This window comes from Cydia fagiglandana, chromosome Z (genome assembly GCF_963556715.1).
Source record: "Cydia fagiglandana chromosome Z, ilCydFagi1.1, whole genome shotgun sequence".
In the NCBI taxonomy this organism is placed as follows: Eukaryota; Metazoa; Arthropoda; class Insecta; order Lepidoptera; family Tortricidae; genus Cydia; species Cydia fagiglandana.
The window spans coordinates 31,420,404-31,445,394 of NC_085959.1; the positions used below are offsets into that span (position 1 = coordinate 31,420,404).

Sequence of the window (24,991 nt, forward strand, 5' to 3'; positions counted from 1 at the left end):
GTTCGTTATTCCATAACGCAGTCCATTTGTATAATCACTAGACATTTCTATTGCATTCGCAATTGTTATGTCATAGCGTTTAAGGCCGCGTAATAAAACTCATGGTGAGGGTACAGCTCCGAGGGGTACAGGTACCTATTATACTTACTTTACTCTTTGGGTACAGGCAACTACAGGTACGCATTGTGACGTATTCTGCTCTTGTAAAGAGGTTTACTTGTGTTTTATATTTAAATATTATACCTATTTTGTTTAGAGCTTTTGTCACTGTAAAAAGTTGAATAATTACGTCACCATAGCAGTCTCACGTAAAACGTAGTGATTATATGCTCAGTGAGCAGTCTGAAAAACATCCTCATCTTACCAAGACCCAAAGAGTACCTAAAGTAAGTATAATGTATAATCCAAGACCTATTGGACCTATTTTTTCCTGTAAATATATATGTGGTCATTAAATAATCGTTTCTGTGAATGGCGTGACTGGGCGTGACCATTGAACACAGGAATAGGTGGGAGGCTCAGAGGGAGCATCCCCAGCTCGACCATCATACGCATTGTAAGTTAAATCCTCAAAGTCACCGCTCTTTCGACCAACCCCAAGAAAATTAAGTAATAGGTTAGCTTAGTTTTCACCACACCAACTGGTAAAGGCTCTCTTGATTCTTAAAAACTGATAACAAAGTTGCATTTTATCACATGTGAGGCAAAGTAATCAAATGCAAACTTTGAGTTGTTTTCTTATGTTTGCTGGTAGAATGACTTTTAAATGATGATTTTGAATGATAAATATATATGTACATATAATAACATTCATTTGGATTTGATTTGGTTTAATTTTGTTTGATATCTTACAGTTCATAGGTGTACTATCTTTGGGTTGGTGTGGTGAAAATTTTTTTTTCACTCGGGGGCAAATTCTGTTTAACCCTCGTTCTTTGAAACCCTCGCGGCGCTCAAGATTCCATTTTTCGAACCACTCGCTACGCTCGTGGTTCCATTTTGGCAACTCGCTTGCTCGGGTATATGTATATTAGCATGTGCAGTTAATCAGCAACTTTACCCCCTTGTAACAAATAACTAATTAAAATGAACGAAAACATTCCTTTCGTTTGTATTGGGGTGATTTTAATACTATTTTCTATCTATACACAACTAAACTTTTTAAAGTGATGTAGTTATTATAATATATTCTCTTTGGTTCCCGTTGTTTGCCGCTGCAGTTGCAAGCGTTGCTAGGCAACGTGGACATCAACATTGCTTGTAGTCAACAATCAGTAACTACGTCATGCCAAGCATGTTGTACGAAATCTAACTATTATTTAAGTGTAGCATTTATCAATGTAATTGTAAGTTAAGGAAACATCAACCAAAAATGGCGTGTAAAACTTCTTACGAACTACATCATAACTTCCCTAGATTAGCGGAGGAGACAGGATTTGCCTTCAATACACATAGACCGCGGATTCACATAGACTGGAATAAGATTAGTAAGTACCTCTACCTCGATATTCGTCCATTTTTAGGGTTCCGTACCTCAAAAGGAAATACGGAACCCTATTAGGATCACTCTGTTCTCGGTCTGTCTGTCGGTCCATCCGTCTCTCTGTTTGCCAAGACCGCGATCTCTGGAATGCGTGGAAGTATAGTGTTGAAATTAAAATTAAGCATATTTGCAGGTATACAGTCCCTTGAAGCTGTTAAAAAATTAAACTTTTAAAGTTAACGTAAAATAAGTTTTTGGCAAAAATTTATTTTTTGGTACAAGCTTTTATCGCTGACTGTACTTTTCTTACGACAGACAACTAATAGGTACTCATCGAGACAATTCTAAAAACCCCTAACACAATTAGGTTGCGTTGTTTCACCACAGAGTTCCTATGGCCACCTCCTGTCTCCATCCATGTCAGATCAGCTCGATGGTACCATAATATTGCATGTCATCCGATTTATACATACCTATACATGCAAAATTTCAGCCCAATCGGAAACCGGGAAGTGGATCAAATTTAACTTGCAAGATTTGATTACAGACCGACAAACAGACAACGGTCAGGTGAAAGTAAATAAAAGCTTGTAAAAGGATACGGGTTTATGCCGCAAAAAAGGTCTATTTCGACACTCTCGATGAAATCAGTATTTACTTAATACGGTAATTAGTGTAATTACGGTATTTTACGCTGACCTAGAAGTTCTAGGCTAGAACTATGAAATTTGGCAAGGAATATAGTCTTATCTTATGCTACAAGTACCTACAGGAAAAATCTGAATACGAAAAATATGACAAAAAAATGTTAAATTTGTAAGGAACCCTCGGTGGGCGAGTTCGACTCTCACTTGTATGGTATTTTATTTAATCTGCTGTACGTTCGCTGTAGATCATTATTTTTTCTATTGGTTTAATAACCCTAGTGTGGAGTGTAGACTGTAACTTTTCGTGATGAGGGGTTCGTTGGGTGAAGCGTAGAAACTCGCCGCTGGAACGCGCTGGCCGTCGTGCTGTCTCGAAGTCCGCTATACCTCCATTTACCGGAATATGTGTTGTGTGAAATAAAAACACATATATCTGAGTTTATTTACTGGAGAGTGTTCAGGCAAGTGATAGAGTTAAGCTCTCTGAGTTCTCTGAATATGCTACAAATGGCGCGGGTTTATATAGGAATGGCCGGGCGATTTGTATCTCTGAACTAGTGGGCATTATATGCAGAGTGAGTTTTATTTATTTCTGTCAATCTCGTTAATTATAAGCACGTATGAAAGGAGCACGAATCCTAGACTTATAAATAGATACAATATTAAGCACGTATGAAAGGAGCATGAATCCTAGACTTATAACTAGATATAAAACATTCCACGCAATTCATTGAACATAATATACGAGCACAAAGTAAAACATGATATACAAAAGTAAAAATAGCAACCTAAACGTAAAGACTAATTTAACACATGCATGACCCTAATAGCTATTTACGACAGTCTCCCCCACGTGTGTTAACACCGTCTTCATGCGCGGAGTAAATGGGGATGAGTCTAGAAACTGGGCGGCGGACGTCACCTGCGCGTGTGCGAACAATGGCCATCCAGGCCAGGATATAGCTGGGCGATTACGCCTCTGGGCCACGTTCCTCGTTACTACGTCACCTTCATGCAGTTTCTTTACGTTTTCTTAGCGAGCAATACGGCTTTGAAAACCTCGGCGGCAACCAGACTACCAGCGGTGGCGCGAACTAACCGTACATTATCAATGAACGATCGCCACGCGGGTGCGAGTGAGACGGATATAGGCCTGTCCCAATCGATCCCTGTCCGCCAAACGAAACGTAACATATCGCGATCTTGCTCTATTATTTCGATCTGTAAAAACATCTGTTTGACGTCGGCTAACACCGCGATTTTACTTTCGCGGAAGCGCATTAATACGCCAAAAAGTGACTTTAACAGGTCGGGGCCAGCCAACAGCGCGCTGTTAAGCGAACGTTCGCAAGCTGTGGCGGCCGTGTCCCAAACTAATCGCATTTTGCCGCGTTGCGGGTGAAAAGTTGGGAAATGCGCTAGAGGCCACGTCCGCGGTGCCTCGGGGGGCGGTGGCGAGTCCATTTTCTCCGCGTAACCTTTGTCAAGCAACATACACTTTGCATATTCGGCTTTAAGTTTCGCATCGTGGTCTAGCTTTCGTTCTAGACTGTACGGCCGTTGCAATGCTTGCGCTTGGTTATCGGGGAGTTTCTCGTTATTTGACCGCCAAAGTAAGCCCGAGCGATACCTTTGCTCCCCCGGTATCTTTTCGCAGGTGGCTTCTAGTAAATCTAGCGCACGTTGGTCGGGGTCGACCCGAGGCAACTTTTGCGAAACGCCTAATGATTCTACCTCAGAATGCCGTTTCACAAGTTGTAAGGCCTCGTCGTCCGCGGTATTAGGCTTTGCGTGCCCAACCAATTGTACCGCGGGCGCGATTCTGTCCGCAGTTTCGTGTAGCGTCAAAGTCATTGTCGCGCCTTCGTCAAGTGGCGCGAGGGTTTGGACGGTACCTAACGGTTCCGACACCTCTACAGGCATGACTTTGTGACACGTCTGCGGCAGTCTAACATTGAGTACTGCAGGTGCTGCCGGGACTCTATTACCGCTCGCGGACGCGGCCGCGTTTCGACCGTGTAATAGTTTATTATGTCCGGCTTCGCACTGATTCATGCCACACGCGAGATATTGACACCCATAAGGCTTAGGGTGACTCGCGCCTAAACATCTACAGCACAATTTAGCACCCTTTGCCAAGTCCCATCGCTCAGATATAGTCGCGGCTAGAAATTTCGAACACTCACTAACTTTGTGTTCTTTGCCGTTCTTACATATGGCGCACGCATCGCGCGAGACAGAGACAGACGATGTCTGCTGCCTGGGCTGAGCTCTGGTTGACGCTGGCTTTTTCTTTAAATTACTATCGCGGTGCTTTACTTGAGCTACGGTCGATTTATTAAAACGCGATCTATTTCTCGTATCACGTGTGTATGATTCGCGGGAATCTGACTCCGAATCCGAACTATAGTCGCGAAAGGACGCGGGGGCGCGGGACCCAGTGAGAGCGCTGCTCGATCGACTGGGCCCGCGCACAGAGGAAACCGCGCTTCGTTCACTTCGCGATCTACTAGACGCATCACGGTAGAATGCGGGGGCGCGAGACCCAGAGAGAGCTTGGCTCGATCTTCTAGGTTCGCGCACAGAGGAAACCGCACTCACTGCACTCCGTGATTCGTCAGACGTGTCACGGTAGAACGTGGGGGCGCGCGACCCGGAGAGAGCTTGGCTCGATCTGCTCGGTTCGCGCACAGAGGAAACCACGTTCACTGCATTCCGTGACCTGTTAGACGGCTTATGTCGGTTTATGCGCTTGGCCGCAGTGCTAATTTCGTTAAGAAACTCGGAAATCGCAACTAACCCGGGTGATTCTACGTTAGACTGCCTGTATTTGGCCCATTCATAGCGCACTATCAGATTCAACTTATCCACGATTTTATTCACGAGCTCAGGCGCGTGCAAGTATTTCTCTTGACGCAAGGATCTAATGGTGGCGACGGCATTCGCTACATGCGCGGCGAATGAGGTTATATTAGAATTGTCTTCGGATAAACGCGGCATGCGTTTAACGTTATGAATTTCCGTAAGAACAATCTCCTCAGGGTCGCCGAACTGCCGTTCCAGCGCTTCCATTATCTCGTACGGATCCTGAACCGTGTACATTATTGATTTTACGGCCGTCCGAGCTTCGCCCTTAAGTGCGCGCCTAATCCGACTGACGTTATTGACGGCACTAAACATGGGCGACGTATCTTCGAACTCTGCCCTAAATGATATCCATTCGGAGATATCTCCGCCGAATGCAGGTAATTCCGGCGGTTTATGGTACATTGGCGCGTAGGTACCGTGCGGTACCTCTAAAGTGCGCGGGGTTGGTTTGCTAGTACGTTCGACGGCTGCCCGCGGCGGCGGTGGCGCGGTCTGTTTCGGCGGCGGGATTTTAACGTTTTCCTGTGCGATCTCGTGCTGTAACCTCGCTTGTCGTTCTACCCAACTTCTGGTACGTTCTTCGACGGTCGCGTCACTGCTGCCGACAGACTGCGCCTTCAGTTGCGCAACCTGCAGCCGTAAATTTGCAGTTTCGGACTCTGTCTTAGCAACGACCAGACGGGCTTTATGAACCTCGAGCTCGGCCATTAGCACGGCCAATTGTTTATCGCGTTCCCTAACCGATTTGCGACTTTTATGTGAATCGCGATTAGACGGCGCCCGCGACGGCGACGGCGGCGCATCGGCGTCTTTATTCACTAGCGTACCTGACCTACTACGATTTACTACCGTGGCATCTAACGTTTCCGAGTGTACCGACTCGTTTCCACCGGTAGTATTCGGGTTGCCACTGGTGCCCTTGCTCCACGTATTTGTCTCGCCGGACGTAGTCTTACCGGACGAGGGGGTAGGGGTGTCCATGCTGGCTGCGGGCGCAGGCGGGCCCTTGGTGCGTGGTCGTAGGCTCCTTGCTTCCTTTTCGGACATCTTTCTGGCTGGAACCACTTCACTTCACTTAACACACGCGGGGGTCCCTAACTTGACCTGCCTATATCTATGACTGACCGTTACCGAGCGTAACGCCAGGCCCTAGGCGTAGCGTGGATCCCTCGTGGCACTGAATCTCCCGCAATGGCAAAGTGCAATGCCTAGAACGTTCGAAAGCAGTGTGTGGGTATCAACCATGTGACACATGCAACGAAAGTTGCCAGGACACGTGAGCGGAGGACGACCTACACGCTGCACGGTCCGACCGGCAAGCCGGTAAATGGGTACGGAAAGGTATTGGGGTTGGGTCTGAGCCGAAGCGAACCTCTAGGCCCAGCGCGTTCTTTATTCAGTCTTGCCGTCTGAGTCAAGCAATGTCGCTTAAAACTCAGCGCGTACTTGTTTCTTTTTTGCCGTCTGAGTTAAGCAATGTCGCTTGAAACTCAGCGCGTACGTGTTTCTATCTTGATTCTGAATTAAGCTATGTCGCTTGAAACTCAGCGCGTACGTTTTTCTATCTTCATCCGGCTTCAAAAGGACCAAACTGTGGAGTGTAGACTGTAACTTTTCGTGATGAGGGGTTCGTTGGGTGAAGCGTAGAAACTCGCCGCTGGAACGCGCTGGCCGTCGTGCTGTCTCGAAGTCCGCTATACCTCCATTTACCGGAATATGTGTTGTGTGAAATAAAAACACATATATCTGAGTTTATTTACTGGAGAGTGTTCAGGCAAGTGATAGAGTTAAGCTCTCTGAGTTCTCTGAATATGCTACAAATGGCGCGGGTTTATATAGGAATGGCCGGGCGATTTGTATCTCTGAACTAGTGGGCATTATATGCAGAGTGAGTTTTATTTATTTCTGTCAATCTCGTTAATTATAAGCACGTATGAAAGGAGCACGAATCCTAGACTTATAAATAGATACAATATTAAGCACGTATGAAAGGAGCATGAATCCTAGACTTATAACTAGATATAAAACATTCCACGCAATTCATTGAACATAATATACGAGCACAAAGTAAAACATGATATACAAAAGTAAAAATAGCAACCTAAACGTAAAGACTAATTTAACACATGCATGACCCTAATAGCTATTTACGACACCTAGTCTAAAATAACAAGGATTTGCAGTCCACGCAGTTAACTGCAAAGTAGCGAGTAGGTACCTAACTAATTTTTTAGTTATTCAGAAAATGTTGAATACGCCTCGTCGAAAACAAAACAAAGTCCTGAAGGTTTTAACCTGCAAGAACGACGCACAACAAGAAAATAAATTGTTTCTTAATGCTATTCTCCATTACAGGACTAATCGATATTGATAGTTTAACAAGAGACCGGAAATTCGCCCTGTTAGAACAGCATGTGAACGACGTAAGCAACCATTTATACCTATGTATTTATTTAAACGTACCCAGGTAATAATAATTAAGTACTACTCATTGCTTAGGTAAGTGTCATATCATGGTGGAATATTAGAATCTTAAAGCCTAACCCTGTGATAAAGACCTAGAGACTCACTGAGATAGTTATGTTACGTACCAACCTACTTACCAATTCTTTTCTACTCTACTATACAGTTTGGAAAGATAAGTCGGGCCCTGGAGGGAAACCTTACCTTACATCCTTAAGCTGACTCATTTTACAAATTTTTGTCAAATACAATTCCCATACACATTAAATGTGGTTTCGCGCATGTCCCTTGGATTATCCACAGTTCGGCTGTATGTGGCCGATCGTCGACAGTAGACAATAAATCTGATCTGTGAGTATGCGTAGTGATTACGGTTCTATGGTTACAAAGATGAATGCACTCTGCATTTGACGACGTCAGTGTCAGGTGGAGAGCCTATTTATTCGCGGCATTGGCAATTTTTCTGACTTTAGGGGGATTCACCTGTAATCTGTCTGTACGTTACAAAACGACTTTGTAGATTTTGGACTGCGTGTTGGAGTCAGAATTTGACGTCCGAATACTTGACGAAGGTGTGGTGAAACTGTTCCGATTGGCTCAGCTGGCCGTGGAGTATCAGCAATTCTGCCGGCACTACCTCGACCGCAGCGTGTTTGTGCTGCGACAGGAAATAGATACTCTTGCACAGGTTGTATAATATTATATTATTATATATTATTAATATATCAATTATGTTTAAACGAAGAATGAGAAATAGTTTAATTACAATTGTTAAGTACCTAACGTTCGATTCAAGCACTCCTGGAGCGCGGCAGTCAATCCGGCTCACACGGTAGTAGAGTATACTTTCGCAGTTACACAGATAGCCTTTGCAATCTCGGAACTGCTATTTCTTATTATACACCGTGTTTTTTTTTATTTCCGTTAATTGCAAGGGTGCATTCCTGAGCTTAAATCAAGCAACTTTTTCAAAGACACCGATATTCTAATTATTAACTCCATTTCGGAGATAATCAATAATTAATTTTTTTCTTATAAGGCCTCTACAAGCGTGTACACTTGCCTCAGGCCCGGTTTACATATTGATTAGTGTTTAGAATGAGTTCATACATTTGCTACTAAACTAAAGTAAAATCTTGGCCAATCGATGTTCGAAATGACATTGATATGTCACAGATTTCAATTGTTTGGTTGAGTTAAATGTAATGTCCGTGTTACAACAACGCTATATGCTAGATTTAATTACTTTTCATACCTTTTTTTTGTAAAAAAAAAGGGGAAAAAAAATATTTTGTAAATTAACTATGGCATTTAGTTCTCCTAAACGTACTTAACCATACCCCGAAGTTAACGGAATTCAATAAAGACACGGTGTATGGTCTTGTTTTATAACATACTAGCGACCCGCCCCGGCTTCGCATGGGTTACACAAGTTACCTATACACCTAAACCTTCCTCAATAATCACTCTATTTATAGGTGAAAACCGCATGAAAATCCGTTCAGTAGTTTTTGAATTTATCGCGAACATACGTACGCACTAATAAGGTGTAGTGATCTTATTTAACCTAGCTATTGCGATTATTATAAAGATCGGAGGGATGAAGGAGGCAGGCATGATATTCTTAGACTTTAGGAATCTTATACAGTCAGTGAATCGTTGGTGATACAGTATCTTACTATTTTTCAGGAACTGGCTAATGCGAAAAAGGATTTACAAGAAAAAGAAGACGAACTTAGAAAATCACGAAGAAAAAGTAAACCTCACTACAAACCCCTTCTTCCTTACGGGAACGATAATATTGCGGCAATGATACTAAAAACACTCACAAATAAAGCAGACATCTTCCCGTCGACTGCGAGCGGCGAAGTCCCACAGTACAACAAATGCCACTTATGTGATAAAGTTTTTTTGAACCAACTTTACCTTAAAAGTCACATTTCTAGGAGACATGCGAAGCTTTTAGATGAACTTCCAGAAAGAGACGTAAAGCAGACTGGACCCACAGAAGTTAATAAAATTGACAGTGAAAGTAATAAGCTCAATGAAGAGATAAACCAACTAAAAATGAAAATAAAAGAAATGGAAGTATTAATCACTAATAATAATAAAGTTTTGATAGACAATGAAGTGATAAAAACCAATGACCGCGTTGCGAGTAACAAATCTAAAGAAATGAGAGATGTTGGGGTTTACGCGGATAACGATGACGTGTTTAAAAAACTAGAAGAATGGAAAAAAACAGAACAAGCGAATCACACTAAAGAGATTGACATGTTACGTAATCAAATATTCGAAACATTAAATAGTTTGAAAGTGAAGGAAATTGAAAAACCTAATGAAAGTGACAAATCAATAATCGAACAACTACATAAGACAATAAAAGACCAGGGCGCAGAAATACTATCATTGCAGCAAGCGCTTACTCAAACAGTAAATATAGCCAGCGTTTAATTATTTACCAACGCTTGAGTGAACTCGCAAGTGCTTCTTTACCCGACTGCCGAAAGGGAGGTTATTTATTGGTTTCTTTGTATTTACAGAAAATTAAAAGTGATAACGATGACATGGAACGTAAAAAAGATATTGAGGAACAAATGTTACACTGGGTGCGGCGGGACGAAGCTCAATCAAAGCAGTACGAAATGCTGGTTCAGAAACTAAACGAAGTAGCGAAGGAAGCACGAGAATCACGAGCAGCGGCCGAGGCGGAGCGCCAGCGAGCAGGACAACTGGAGGCTCTGCTGAAGGAACGCCTGCGTCACACGCAAGCCAGCGGCTCTTCAGACGGCGGTTCGGTAACTATTCATACGAATACGACTATTGTTCCGAATGCTTTCATTATTATTTATCAAATGGCATATGTACCTACATGTCACTGGATTACAGTGTATAAAGAAAAATCGTAGCTTCCATCGTGTGTGTTCTTAAGGGGCCCACTGATTATCAGTTCGCCGGACGATATCAGAGCATGTCAGTTAAACGCAAAATTGTACAGCTCCGAACAACTGACAGGCTGATATCGTCCGGCGAACTGGTAATCTATGGGCCCCTTTTGTTGTTCTTACATATACCATTAAATTCGGGCTACAGGTTTCCAATACACAGGAAGAATGCGATGATACAGATCCAATAGACGAACCAAAAATGATTAAGCCACCAAACACGGCCGTGAAGGATAATAGCTTAGAGCAGCTACATCGTAAAGCTCAGGAACTACTAAACATGGACTCGAGCAGTACATCTGATGCTTCTAATTCAGAAACGTTTTTCAATAATCAGACAGTAAAGATAACTGCCAACACAGTAAACGAAAAGTCTGCATCAAAAGGACACGTGAAGAAGTACTTAAAGCAGCATGACGAGAATACGCCGTCAAAGAAAAATAATACAGAAATGCAAAAGCACAAAGCAATTTCTATTAACAAAACCAATGACAAGAGAATAGTTGCTCAGAAACAAAAAAAGACAAAGAAAGATTCCGTACATCAGAAGGAACAATTAAAACAATCTCCTCATTTGATTATTAAGCAACAAAACGGCCCTATAATTCCACCAGGAAGGTAAGGATCAGCAAAATTCGTTCGAAACATAACGTAATTAAGAGGCAAGTGGACTACCGCGTGCGACCACTTCTCCATCCAATCGCTGTCCCCATTTTCCTTCTTAATAGTTTTTTTGGCAAAATTTACCTAATCTCATACCAGCATATAACGCTTTTTCCTTCTTAAGGCCTCAGAAATTCTTAGTTAAAATCTCTCAGCCGGCCTAGCCAAGGTTACAATCGCTTTCGCTTCGACAACGAAAAGAATTATGTCTCTCTATCACTCTTCCATATTAGTGCGACAGTGACAGTTGCGTTTCGATCGCTACGGAGCGTAAGCGATCGGCATCTTGGCTACGCGGCCAGGTTCCTCTTGGGCACCTTGTTTGGGCACTATTAACCAATTTAACTACAACTATGCCCCTTTATACATCAAGTTGTGTATAAATATTTTAAGTAATATCAATATCCACTGAGGACAGTGGAGACTATGATTGATAAGCGGTCATCCGCTATACTTGCCATCACTTATTAACTCCTAATTTTAGCCCTCTAAAAGTGATTCGAGCCAAAATTACAGAAGAAGTTAACAGTAGACTTGTGCAAGCCGGCGTGGACCCACTCAAGAGTAGACTAAACCAGAACCTTTTTCAAAAACAGAAAGCACAATTACAACAGCAATTAGAAATAAAAACGAAGGTAAATATAATTTCAGACTTTGGTGTAATTTCACTTACAATATTATGTGTCCCCAAAATCTCTTTAAACGCCTAATGCCTAAGTAATTCATGGAATTGGTAAAAATATTCTGAAGGAACTATTCAACAATCGACACGAGTTGCGAATTACCTATTCGCACGTGTAACTTACAACATTTTATCAAAAGTTTAAAGAGCTTTATGTACTGTACAGTACATAAAGCTCTTTAAACTTTTGACATACGCACGAAAAGTGCTATTTTATGCACTACTGCGGGAAAATAGGACCATATGTACTGTAAAATATTTTAGGCATTTTATAGCTACCCATCCGGAAGTTTGTAGGTACTATTTCTTGTTTTATTGTATAATTATTATGTCTTAGGATGTTTCTTTGCTAAGTACCGTGCTTCATGTTTCTTGTAATTTTTTTTGTACATTTGGTATACTTTTTGTACATTTTTCAGAAATATCCTGCTTACGAACAAGTAAGATACACTATCATGGCATATTTGGATTCAGATGCTTCCGGTAAAAAGGCGGATGTTATGTTAGAAAATAATATGACGGCTACTAATGCTTTCACTAAAGCATTTAGTCTTAGTTCGATGATATCAAATGTTAAAAGCAAGGCTTTATCCTTAGTTAAAAACAAAGAGGTAAAAACCAAGAGTAAACACAAAAGCTCTGAATTTGCTAAAAAAGCCCTGAGATTGCTAAAGACTCCGCCTGAATCTCCAGTAGTCACAAACGTTCCTCATTCGAGCCCGCCAGTATCTGATGAAGATGAGATTTTCGACAGGAGACTCAACTACAAGACGACAACTGAAGATAAAACTGTGAAGCCTCGTCTAATCAAAAGAAAAACTAAGTTGCCAACTCAAAGTCACTTAGAAAGTGACTCGGATGAAACTCCACCTAATACGAATCCATCTATCCCCCAGAGGCCAGCAAGGAGTATAGACAACTTGATAAGGTCTCCGGCACGGAGGCCCTCATCAGCGACTGCAGATTATAGTAATACTATTCTTAAATACACTAGTCGTAGTAACGACGATCATCTGATTCGTACTCAATCAGCAATAGACATTCTGGAATTCGGAGCTGAAGATAGAGAAATCAATAATAAAGAGCAGAAAACTCCAAGTAATGACGATATTCAAGAGCTATTGGAGATTAAGAAAGTACCCAAAACTGATAGTAATCGTAGCCCTAGACAAACTAAGAGCGTTCTGAAAAATGCATCTTCGACATCGTCACTCAATAAGAAGAAAGTGATATTCGATATGGATGCTATACAAATGAAATCAGTTAGCGCGTCTCCTTCACAAAGCTTAACTGAAAAAAGCGATGATAAATACGAACTGGGGTTAATCAACATCGGAGATGATGAATGGGATATATCTAGGTAAGTTTTATGGTTTAGCAAAATTAATGACTAAAATTAATCAAAATGAATTATGTAATTAGGTACAAGACGTTCATGTGGTAAAAAGCAAAATAGACGGTAAACTATTGTGTCTGCATTAGAATTTGATATGCTGATTATAGTAAGTACTTTCATTGTGGCCCAAAACCGTTTTTTTTAAGTCATATAAACCCGCTCCCATACCATTGAATTATTTTTCCTTCGGAGCGCATATTTCCGGGAATATTAACAAATCAAAAAATGGTTTTAGGAGATCCTTATTGGTTTTGAAAGACCTATCCAACGATACCCCACACTATCGGGAAAAAGCAAAAAATAACGAAATAAAAAAAAATTGTATGAGAGGTAGCCTAAAAAAATTTTTTTTGTAACTTTTACCGTTCTGTCGCAATGCATGATTTATGTATCCATGCCAAATTGCAGCTTCTTAGCACTAACGATCACGGAGGAAAGCCTCGGACAGACAAACAGACAGACCTGGTGAAACTATAAGGATTTCTAGGTGACTACGAAACCCTAAAAAGGGGTATCAAACTACCCCGCTTCCTCTACGTATACAGGGTGTCCCAGAATTCGACGTCAAGCCGTAAACGGATGATAGACCAAGTCACAGGGTGTGGATTTTTTAAGGGAATTTTTAAAGTGACCATAATTTTTAAAGAATATGAGCTGGATTTTTTTTTGTATTTTATGATAACTGTTATGACTTGGTCTATCATCCGTTTACGGCTTGACGTCGAATTCTGGGACACCCTGTATAAAAAAATAGAGCGAATAGAAGTTTTGTATAGTTATAGGTAAACTAGCTCTAATTTATTTGTATTACAATTTCTAGCAACGAAAACTAATACCAGACGTACATTTTGCTTGAATGTTCATGTCTACTGCACCGCCATGAAATTCGGCGGCATGACAACTGTCATACTTACCAGAAATAATTTATTTTACCCTGAATTTTATGTAGTTGTCAACATAATTTAATGTGTACTACCTAATTACATTACAGCATCGAAAATGAACCCATAAAGAGTGATACCAAGATACGCGTGAATGTCGGACAAAGTCCAAAGATAGCTGAACTAAAGCAAACTATAGAGGCTCAGTTAGCACGTCGCAGCGAGACACCTTCCACCGCACTTTTTGGAGGAGTTGACGTATTAAGAGGGCCTATGACCAAGTCTTCCAACGTTGGCGGGAGCAACACGAGCCTCGGCAGCTCAATCTTGGACGAGTCCGACAGTGCCAAAGTATTGAGCCAAAAAAATATAAGCGTAGTGAAACCAAAACATAACGCTGGAAAAGATGACAGTGAATTGGACATTTCTGATTTTAGCGTTGATGGAGTAACTAATAAGAATGAAAAAGATTCTTTTTAGAAATCTATCCAGCAGTTTTAGAGTATCAGGTTTTTCCAATAATGATGTAAGGCATTTTTAGCATATAGCAGGTTTTTTAATTTAATCGTATTTTTGAATTCGATTAACAATGAAACTGGATGATGTCTCGATCAAAGCTTGAATTATTTATAGTTGTACTATGTATTCTGCCAGTAAGCTATCAAGCAAGGAAATAGCTACGCCAGTCTGAACGGAGACGCGTTTTGATAAATGTAGGTACCTACATTTGAGCTGTAGATGTGTACTGTAAACTACTATCTATTTCTAATAAATAAATTAAATAATCCGTTTTTCAACAAAGAATCGTGTTTATTTCTCGTCACCCTAGCATATTATGTCATTGTTGAAGAACCAATTACATTGAAACGATAATTTCCCCATAGGGTGAACACGCTGGTGTCACATGGTAGCAAATATTTCAACATTTTCAACCTTGGGAGTTAAAACTTGTATCCCTCGCTACGCTCAGGATTCATTTCAATGTACGCCCGCGCCGAAAATGTCCTTATGCTCCCTCGTGATACCTTCTATTATTCTTAGACGAATGTTTTAAGAACGTGTCAACTCTTGATACACGCCAAAACTATTTTTTTCCCGTTCGTCGGATTCCTCTTATGGGTTTTGGTTCCTGTTTTGGTCAAACTCAACTTATTGGCTTCATTACATTTTTCTCATTTAGGTATTTACCGTAATCTTGCTCAATATTGCCTAGCTCGGAAAAAACATCTTTCATTTATTTATTCTTAAACAATACAATCATTACCATACTGTTAAAAACTACAACTATTAGACTATTACTAGAAATCAGATTTAGACAGGTGTGTGGTAGATAATCACAGTTGTATCAAGCTAGGCTAGGCAATGTTGAGCAAGTTTATTGCACTCACTCCCTTATAATATAAGGTTGATAAATAAGTTGGGCATAAAATAATAAGTCATAATGTGATTTTCTGTTTATTTTCAAAGTCTTCTTTACCTCTCCGTTTACGCCTCCTTCTTGGTATCTGTCTTGCCACCACGGATCCTGCCGGTCCTGCGCGCGGCGATGAGACCGACCTTGCGACCAGCCGATGTACCTCTCTTGACCGTCGATGCCTTACCTGGAAATTAGGACATTGTAATGAAAATGAAGCTTCTACGAGCTAATAAAAAATACAATATAAATAATCATTTATAGAAGTGAATGGTTTCCGACTATAAGAATCTATAACAATCACATTAACCTTTTGGACGCCAATGACCGATATATCCGCACTGTAGGTCCAATGCCAAAGACCGATGAATCCGTCACAGACCACAGAGCAACACAGACTTTGGTGACGTGGCGTCCGCGTAACAGCTTTTGTGTTTGACACGGCATCGAAAAGGTTAATGATGGCAAGAATGAACAAATTAAGATAGATTACAGGACACAGCAGTTGATTAAGATACTCACCAATATGTTGATGGTTACCACCACCGTGAGGATGCTCCACAGGGTTCATGGCAACACCGCGCACGTACGGCCAGCAGTTACGCTTGACCTTGTACTTGTGGTAGGCGCGCCCGGCCTTCAGGATGGGCTTGTCAATACGACCGCCACCGGCGACGATACCTGAACAACAATTACATTATTTGGAACATATCTTTAAACACTAACATTGTTTTAAGATGTTGATTATTTCTTCAGAAAGAGCCTCTGTGTAATCATTAACATATTCAGAGTAGGTAAGTGAAAGTCATCATGTACAATAAAGGGAACTTACAGAAGTCATGTTCCTTTAATTTTCTTATAACTTGTGTAGGAAGTTGCACTTCATTGATATGGTGTGATAACAATAAGCGTTGGTAAACACCTTTGTAATATTGGCTGCACTTTAACGGTTACGAAAACGGAAGTTATTGTTACATCCATTTAAGCAGACAAATTAAAACCTTTCCTCAGAACAGAACATGTCAATAAGCATAATCCTAGAACATATTTAAAAATAAATGATATACAGGTGTTGCACTCACCAACCATGCCTCTGTTGCTAGAGGGCAGTACTTTCTTGGCGCCAGAGGGCAGCTTGACCCTGGTCCTCTTGGCATCAGGATTGTGTCCGATGACTGTGGCAAAGTTGCCAGAGGCACGAGCCAGCCGGCCTCGGTCACCCATCTTCTCCTCCAAGTTGCAGACAATGGTACCCTCAGGCATAGCTCCAACGGGCATCACATTTCCTGTGATATACAGATAAATTCATTAAAATTAAAATTTTAATGAGCCTTCCTATTATTTGTTTACTTTTAACTTCAGAAAGAGCCTCTTGTGTCGTCATAGACATATTCAGAGTAGGTAAGTTAAGGTCATCATGTTGATGCTTCATGTAGTGTTATGAAAGTAAGTTCTCAAATTGCATTTCATTTAAAGAGGCCAAATGCTAAACTGAATCATTCAGACAGAAACGTTGCTATTTATTGGCACTTCTAGTGTAATAAGTAGTAATAAGAGCTGTAGAAAAAAAATGCAAGCATTTTTAGTATCTCTGAATTCTTAAATCATTAAAATACAAAAAAGTCTAACAAACGGGACAGCTGTGGTTACTACACATCAAAGTACGTAAATAAAAATCTACACATAATATTAATAACCAGAGAGGAAATAGGGACTATGTATGGCGAATACTTTCCCCTTAATATGGTCAAAATAAACTTGGTAAATTAAATATTATGGTGGAGTGTACAAAACCACAAGTAATTATAACCCTATATTTGGCATTGCTGCAGTCAGGAAAAGTAAGGCAACAGAACTTACCGACTTCAAGGGTAGCCTTCTTTCCACAGTAAACAAACTGGCCAGTGTAGAGGCCCTCGGGAGCAATGAACAGCTCCTTGCGGGTCTTGAACTTGTAGGGGTCACGGAAGTGAACCACGGCCAGGGGAGCACCACGACCAGGGTCATGGATGATGTCCTATTGAACAAATTACATATTCATAGTTATTTAATTGATTTATCTTATTTATCTAACAGCAATAGTTTATCGAAACATGTTGAAGCAAGGTTTATAAATTCCGACATGTGCTTGAATTGATTTTCTAAAACAGAAACAAAACCCTGAAAACATACTGCAGAGACATTATCTAACACACAATAGATTGAAATAGAAATAAATGTGATCATCTACTATAGTTCATTTTTTTTTAGCATTGAAATAAGGTAACAATCTTGATGTGTCTTTTAATTGAAAAACACATTTTTAAAATAAGTTACGGCAAATATGTAACAATTATGAATATAATACGATCATTTATATTCTTCTGCTTTCATAAGTAATAGTTTTTGATTTTTAAAAAGCGTTTTTCAATTAAAAGACGTGTCAAGATTGCTTACCTTCTTGCAAGTTCTGTCTAATGCTAAAAAAAACGAACTATAAATTAGCTTTGAATGTCATTAACTGCCAAATGTACGTACCAAGTACAAATAATTGACCTCCAGTTACTGCATATTGATTTTTATGGAAACTCAAAATGTTTGAAAAGTAACAATAAGGATTGAATAGGTTCTTCAGACTAACATTATTCTTACAGTAAGTACATTTGTCAGTTATATCAACAGCAGTACTATAAAAAATAAGTAAAATAATTTCGCGTTTGCTGCAGGCAAGTGACTGAAAATAAAATTAAGCTTTATCACTAAAACAATTCTATAAAAAAACCCTTTTCTTCTTCCAGTGTTGGTTTAAAATGTCACCAGCATCATAAAAAAATTGGCTGAGATTTTTTTGCTAAGCAACATAGACTGCTAAAATCATAACCCTTCAAATAATAAAAGAAAATTAACTATTATTTTGATTTTAGCCATTAATAAACAGAAAAAGAGACAACATAAGCGCAGATAGTAGATCACTTGCATGCTTAATTTAGTGCTGGGTTATTGGGTGGAATGGACCATTGAAATGCCGGATTACCGATATTACAGTGTATTTGGAATGACTTCATGAACCCTAAACTAAACATAGAAAGCCATGAGAAAGAAAACACGGAATTATTAAAATATGCATACAAACTAATGTAAATTAGTTTATGCAAGGACTATGTGAACCAACCTCCAGAAACAATTTTACTAATTACATATAAACTTCAAACATCTATAATCCAGAACTTACAAGACTAGCAATTCCAGGCACAGTAGCACATAGACTCTAAGCCATATGTTTTTTAATTGCAGCACATTTAATGAAATAATTTTAAATGAAGCATGGCCAATCTTTATATAAAGGGATAGGGATACTATGATACTATAGGCTTTTGGGTGATACAACCTTAACACAGTTTCATTTGGGCTCTATGCCTTTATCTCAATGAAGTAAGCAAAGGCTTGATTGAGCATTTTGCAAAGCCCTTGCATACCACACTTAGGGTCAGTAGCACCACACCTACCCTCATTCATCAATATCAGACTGTATCAATCTTTCATGGTCCACTGCTGATTACCATTGATCAGTCTGTCTACTGTAGTTGGTGCAGCTGATCCTTAGGTAATAAATTCTTCACATCAATTTATAAAACATTAAGCTCAAACATTTAAATTCTGCTGCATTGAGCTGTTTAAAAACCTCAATCATATTAAGAATAGAAGAACAATACAGAACAGAATTTGTAGTGATTAGGTTCCATTATAATAGATATCCAATTTAATTGATTTCTACTATTTTATTATGCAAAAATCACAAATCGACGACAGTGTGCTATTTATGAATTTGTAAGACAAATCTAAACTTCTATAAGTACTACTGTTGATTTGAGAGGTTAGATGGCCATACATGAGGTTTGATCAGTTTAGTGAGGTTATGTCCTACAGTTATCATGAAATTTGTGCCAAGTCGAAGCCATCGTACACGTAAATGTTACACGAGTTAAGCATGCTGTAACGGTACAGGGCTCCGGTGGCTATAAACATATTTTATATGCCGTTGACGTATGACAACAATAAGTATAACAACATTCTTACCTTTACTACTCCCTTAATGTAACCATGTCGTTCAGCGTAATCCAAGGAACGGAGTTTAGGCGCTCCTTTCCTCTTCTTGGTGTGAGAAACGAAGACCGAACCGGCACCTTTACGCTGGGCACGAATCACACGACCCATGATTAATGTCGCCTAAAATGTAAATTCAACTTTTAACAAAGAAAATAAGGACACAAAGCAACAGACACGATTTAAAACATTGATAATATGCTATTTGCGAGAAATAAAGGATTAAATTCGATTTGATATTTAAAGATTATTTTACAAGAACTCCGGACAACATACCTCAGTTCGAGGGTCAGTTTTGAAAGAAAAAGAAAGCTACAGACTAATAACAAAATGGCCGTGCACAGATAAGTTAAAGAACCTGAAAAAAATATATACGTGATTTTTCTTATGTTGGCAATTCTGATATACTGCGTAATTTTTGTGATATGCCCTGTCAAGCCATTTCCGTCAATAAAAGGGAGTGGCAAATTTCAAAAATGTAGGCACTAAGAAAAATCGACGTTATTCTACACTGCATACTATCGACTATCGTCAAGTATCGTCCCCTGATTTGCCCGTGATCGTCCAAGGTTATATCTCGTATTAAATTTATTAAAAAAAATAAACCAGCAAATTTGTCGTGGTCTTGTGTTCTTTGGATTTTATACGTGAGTATTATATTCCTTGTTTCATACCATCATCATTCATCATAAAAAAAAACTAAAATATTTACAACTAAAATTTCTGTCAATAGAAAGAGCGGTAAATTTAAAAAATGTAGGCACTTTTATCGTCCCATAGAAAATATGAATTTCTCGCCTATCTTTACTTTTCCGGCTATATTTGTGAATAGATAACGTGCTTAACGTGCTCGTACGGAATGACAGGTGGGAACGAAACGTTGCTCTACATATGCCATATGCATAGCGCTATCTCTCTTGCAAATGTCATCCTGTACGGAAAATTCCGAACCCGCCTCTGCGGCCTGAAGGGTCCTACTCAAGGCCCCTACCTTTTCTGTTCTCTTTGACGGCGCAGCAACTAGTATCATTTCTCTCACCTCGCTCTTTTAAAATGCCATTTGTCAAAAAAGGACAACCATACTGTTGACAAGATGAACTTCAAATCAAGTGTTGCCTTTTTTGATGCATCCAGGCTGTGCATGTTGCGTACAAACGTATATGTGTGCTCTTTTAGGGATGTGAAAAGTCGATTTTAATCATGTTATATATCGATAAATGCTACACAGTGGAACGAAATAGCAATTAATTGAAGCTTCAATATCTTTGTTAAACATATACAGAATTGAAATGCTAATGAATAATAAATATATTAGAATATAATAAAATATTTCAATTATTGCGGAAAACATATCTTACGCCAAGCGCGCACCACGATTTTAATTTTTGCGACACGATTTTAGAATCGCGCTGTAATTTATCGCAGAAAATTCAGTGCGCGCACTGCGATGAAAAAGTCGACGATTTGTTCATTCTCGACATGGATGTCGTACCAGTCGCTTGTCGTGAAACAATATGCAATCGCTGTATGACTGAGTATTTATACCACAAAGGTGATCTCCTTCTATTTCTATAATTAAACGATCAACATCTAGCGTCTCATCTTGGAAAGCCCGCTCCACACTCGTGCGCGAATCGCGGCGCGAAGCCGAGAACGCGAGTCTGGAGTCGATTTCGCATATCAGCGAACTAGACTCCACACTCGCGTTCGCGGCTTCGCCCGCGATTCACGCGCATAGTCTGGAGGGCGCTTACGTTGCGTTGGGAACTATGGAGAGTAGAGGCACTGCGAACAACCAAGCAACACCTAGCCGTTTTACATTCACGGCTCGTGTCTCTGCCACAGCTCGTAAGCTCGTCGAGATAATCTATTTTAACCACAAAGGACACGGTATAGTCGTACCAAACAAAGTCTGCAGTGGATTTAATAGCCCACGCAGTGTAAGTGTTATGTACATATACGTCATAATTTCATAGAAGTTTGACGTTTAAAATGACACTTGCACTACGTGGGCCTCGGAGTAATTAACAATGGAGCCGCCATTAACAGGCGTTCCCCTCTGTCGAAAATAGGCGGCCAATGGTCAACCACATGTATGGACTGACGTTTATCTGACATGACGTTCCTATACATTTGATGTGCCCCTCCCCCGCAAAAAACGGCAGACTATTTTGTACCGAAAATTTTAGACATGGCGTCTCCATTGGTTATATCCTCCAAGACGTGGGCTATCAAAATCGCTGCAAACTTTTTACGGTCTGACTATATATTATAGACTCTTTGCTTTGTGCTCACCATGGGCTCACACGCGAATGTAAACTGGCTATAACAGCGCTGTCAAGTGTTGCAAGTACGTATTTATAATAATGTAGCATATTATCTTATGGAACGGGGCTCCGAAGTCACGTTGCAAGCGGCGTGGACGACTCGATTGAATTCAAAGTAGTCAAAGAGTCATATCTAATTTATTTCTCGATAGTTTAAATTATTTACTAACGTCAGTAAGAAGTAATGGTTAAAATGGCGAAAATTTGTCCTAAACAAGTAACGAAAATTATTTCATTTTTTTATTACTCTTTCTAGATTTTTCTGAATAAGTCTTCTGACGTGTATTTTATGTAGAATGAAGTTTATTTTATATTTTCACTAATTTACTATGTTCATCAATAAATATTAGGGTGACCTACAAACCAGGGAAATCTACCTAGATCGATAGTTCGTCTTTTAGCCAGGTCGCAGACGTTCGGAATTTTAATTCGGTTTCCGTACGGAATGATAAATTTCAAATAAAAATAATTGGCCAAGCACGAAGTCAAGACTACGGTGTTCAGAGCACCGTACGACACATCCTTAGGTGGTTTTAAGTTTGGATACTAATACTAATTTATCCCATAAGTACATTTTATTGACTAGGAAATAAGAAGGTAATGTCTGGGAGCTCTGGGACCTTGGAGTTTGGACTTTTATTAAAGTCCTCTGGGCTAGTATAGGTAATGTAGAAGTTACAAAGCTTCTACCTTAGATATATTTTTTAGAGATTAAAGATTTTATTTACCACCTTGTCGGCTTGATTGTATATCCATACCAAATTACAGCTTTCTAACACTAACAATCAACCTCATCTTGGAGGTGAAAAGAGGAAAAATCGTAAGTGCCATTTCGGCCAACCGAAATCAAAAACGTTTATATAATATAGGCCTAATACCGTTTATCTAAAACGTTTGGTGAAGGCACATTTTTAGTAACTAGAAACAAATTATTATGAATTTCTCTGTAATTTGTACAAACCATTTCGTAAACTGACATTCCGCTAAACTGTTGTTTTGACATCTTACTAGCATCCATAACAAATTGAAGTATGATATTCTTCCACTTGTCTGAACATTTTCATTATTATTGATTCTTTTTTGTGAGAATGGCTTTTTCTGCCACGGCACTTTGCCAATTATTGATTCTTTCAACCACCAAAATAGTTGACAATTTAATATACGTCAGAGTTGACAGGCAACTTCGAGCATGAAAAACTAAATCCGTCAAAAATACTGGGTATACATACAACCTCATAATCTTTGATATAGTCGCAATTGTTGTATTTTAAACTTGTAGACTGGGCAGGCACGACTCAAAAAGGAATAATATTACAATTAAGTCTGTGATTCGGCATTTCTCGGTTTTTGACGTTAGGCTTGTTTCTGACTCAAAATATAATTAACGTAAAGTATTAATCAATTTGCTCATGTTTCATATAAGTCACAGAAATAAGTACCTATTAATAAATGTCTAAGTTTTAGTACAAGTAGGGTAACTGCGTCAGGTTGCCGTCCAGTACCTGTTTCCGTCCACTTGGCGGAGTTGCTACAAAGAATTGCGTATAATTTGAATATAAACCTAACTTACCGGACAATTTTGGACTTATTGTACATCAGTTTTTAAAAGCAAAAATATTTTAGTAGAACTGGAATTCATGAGTACCAAATCTTAACTGACATTTTTGTCACTCAAACAAGTTTGATCAAGATCGGCTTACTTTATATTTCGTCAACTTTACCTTTGTTTCCAAAAACTGTGAATTGTGAATTTTAATTTTTTTTCGTAACAGAACAGTATCTAGTTGCTACTCTCACCGATCGGTTCAAAAATATACATACTTTATACAATTAATACATAAATGTAATGGTACTTAATGAAAAGGAATAGGTACTGTTTCGACGAATCAGATACTCTCAGTAAAATCTATAGGTAGATGACGCCATAGCTGTTAATAAATATTGAATGACTTTATTATCTCTATTCTATCGCTTTACTAACTCTATGTGCTCTAATGTGAAAAAAAAACACAACGACAGTGAAGAACGGAATTCTTAATTTAAATTTGAACTGATAAACTCCAATAATAAATAGGATTCTTACTGAGCACACTGCGATAGTCCATTGGTTGGAAAGCCCGTTCGAAATTTAAACTTATTTGCTTTATAATAAGGTTGCATTTTGCAGATCTTTTACTCTCTCATACTTATAGTAGGCTATTCAGAAAAAAAAATGAAATATCTCACAAAAGTAAGTAAGTAGAATTAAACTTTGTATCAAAGACATAAGTCATAAATTTCAATGTCAAAGTTTTAAGTACGGATCTATCTTACTAAATTACTTCTTAATATGAATGACCAGTGTAAGCATCAGTTAGCTAGCCCTAAGCAACCAAAGATCAGGCTGCAGTTTAAAAACTAATAAAGTTAGAGTTAACCTGATAATTTTCCCGCCGTCTCCATACTCGTTTTAGTTGGTTATTGACTGGTCAGCTGCCTGTTAGCTATAGTTTTCCCGAAAATCGCCAGGACAGAGGTGAAATTTTTTGTATGAAAACTTGCAACTTTAAATGCATTTTTTATCGAAACTATTGCATTCTAAAATGAAGTCAAAATCAGTCCATCGACTCAATTTTATGCAAGCTTTCTAATGGTACCTCACACGATTCTTACAATTGAAAATAAAGTTCAGCCTACCCCTCTTAACCCCTAAATTTCCCCCTAAAATCAGAAATAAGCAGTTTCGATTTATTTACAGTGTTAGTGATGGTACTTGCCATAACTATTCCAAATTTCAGGTACCTACATCAAACGGTCTTTGAGAAAAACGCATTTAACCGATTTGCAAGACCGAAGTGATCCCATAAGAGCACCGTGAACAAAGTTTTGTACGGTGCTCTAAAAATACGAGTTTCTATATGGTATACCTATCTCTAGAATCAGGAACCTTTATCAAGCACCTTCTGTAGTAAATTCTGGAGGAGCCAAACGAGTGCCTGCCCCGCCTATGGTGACTGCTTCAAACACTAACAAAGCCCGGCCATTTTGAAAAATGTCCAAAATATGTATAGGTGTGTTACACTAAAGTTTCACGAGAATCGGTCAAGTAATGTGAGAATGTGACCTGCAGAGAACAGCTAGCTTAACAAAATAATGTTTG

General features: G+C 39.4%; 2 protein-coding genes across 2 annotated transcripts; one reads left to right on the forward strand and one right to left on the reverse strand.

The window, feature by feature from the left end:
- The first annotated feature begins 1,271 nt into the window (after positions 1-1,271).
- LOC134678847 (cilium assembly protein DZIP1) lies at positions 1,272-14,765 on the forward strand. The gene is made up of 9 exons (XM_063537553.1): positions 1,272-1,487; positions 7,354-7,421; positions 7,982-8,149; positions 9,151-9,894; positions 10,005-10,259; positions 10,555-11,024; positions 11,554-11,704; positions 12,171-13,111; positions 14,139-14,765. The coding sequence occupies exons 1-9, from the start codon at positions 1,373-1,375 to the stop codon at positions 14,506-14,508; spliced, it is 3,282 nt and encodes a 1,093-aa protein (XP_063393623.1). The 5' UTR covers positions 1,272-1,372; the 3' UTR covers positions 14,509-14,765.
- Positions 14,766-15,470: 705 nt separating this feature from the next.
- Positions 15,471-19,920, reverse strand: LOC134679047 (large ribosomal subunit protein uL2). The gene is made up of 6 exons (XM_063537858.1): positions 19,802-19,920; positions 19,499-19,648; positions 17,303-17,459; positions 16,525-16,728; positions 15,965-16,123; positions 15,471-15,629 (listed from the first exon to the last, which is right to left on the reverse strand). Exons 2-6 carry the CDS (start codon positions 19,634-19,636, stop codon positions 15,514-15,516), a joined length of 774 nt encoding a protein of 257 aa, XP_063393928.1. The 5' UTR covers positions 19,637-19,648; positions 19,802-19,920; the 3' UTR covers positions 15,471-15,513.
- Positions 19,921-24,991: the final 5,071 nt, after the last annotated feature.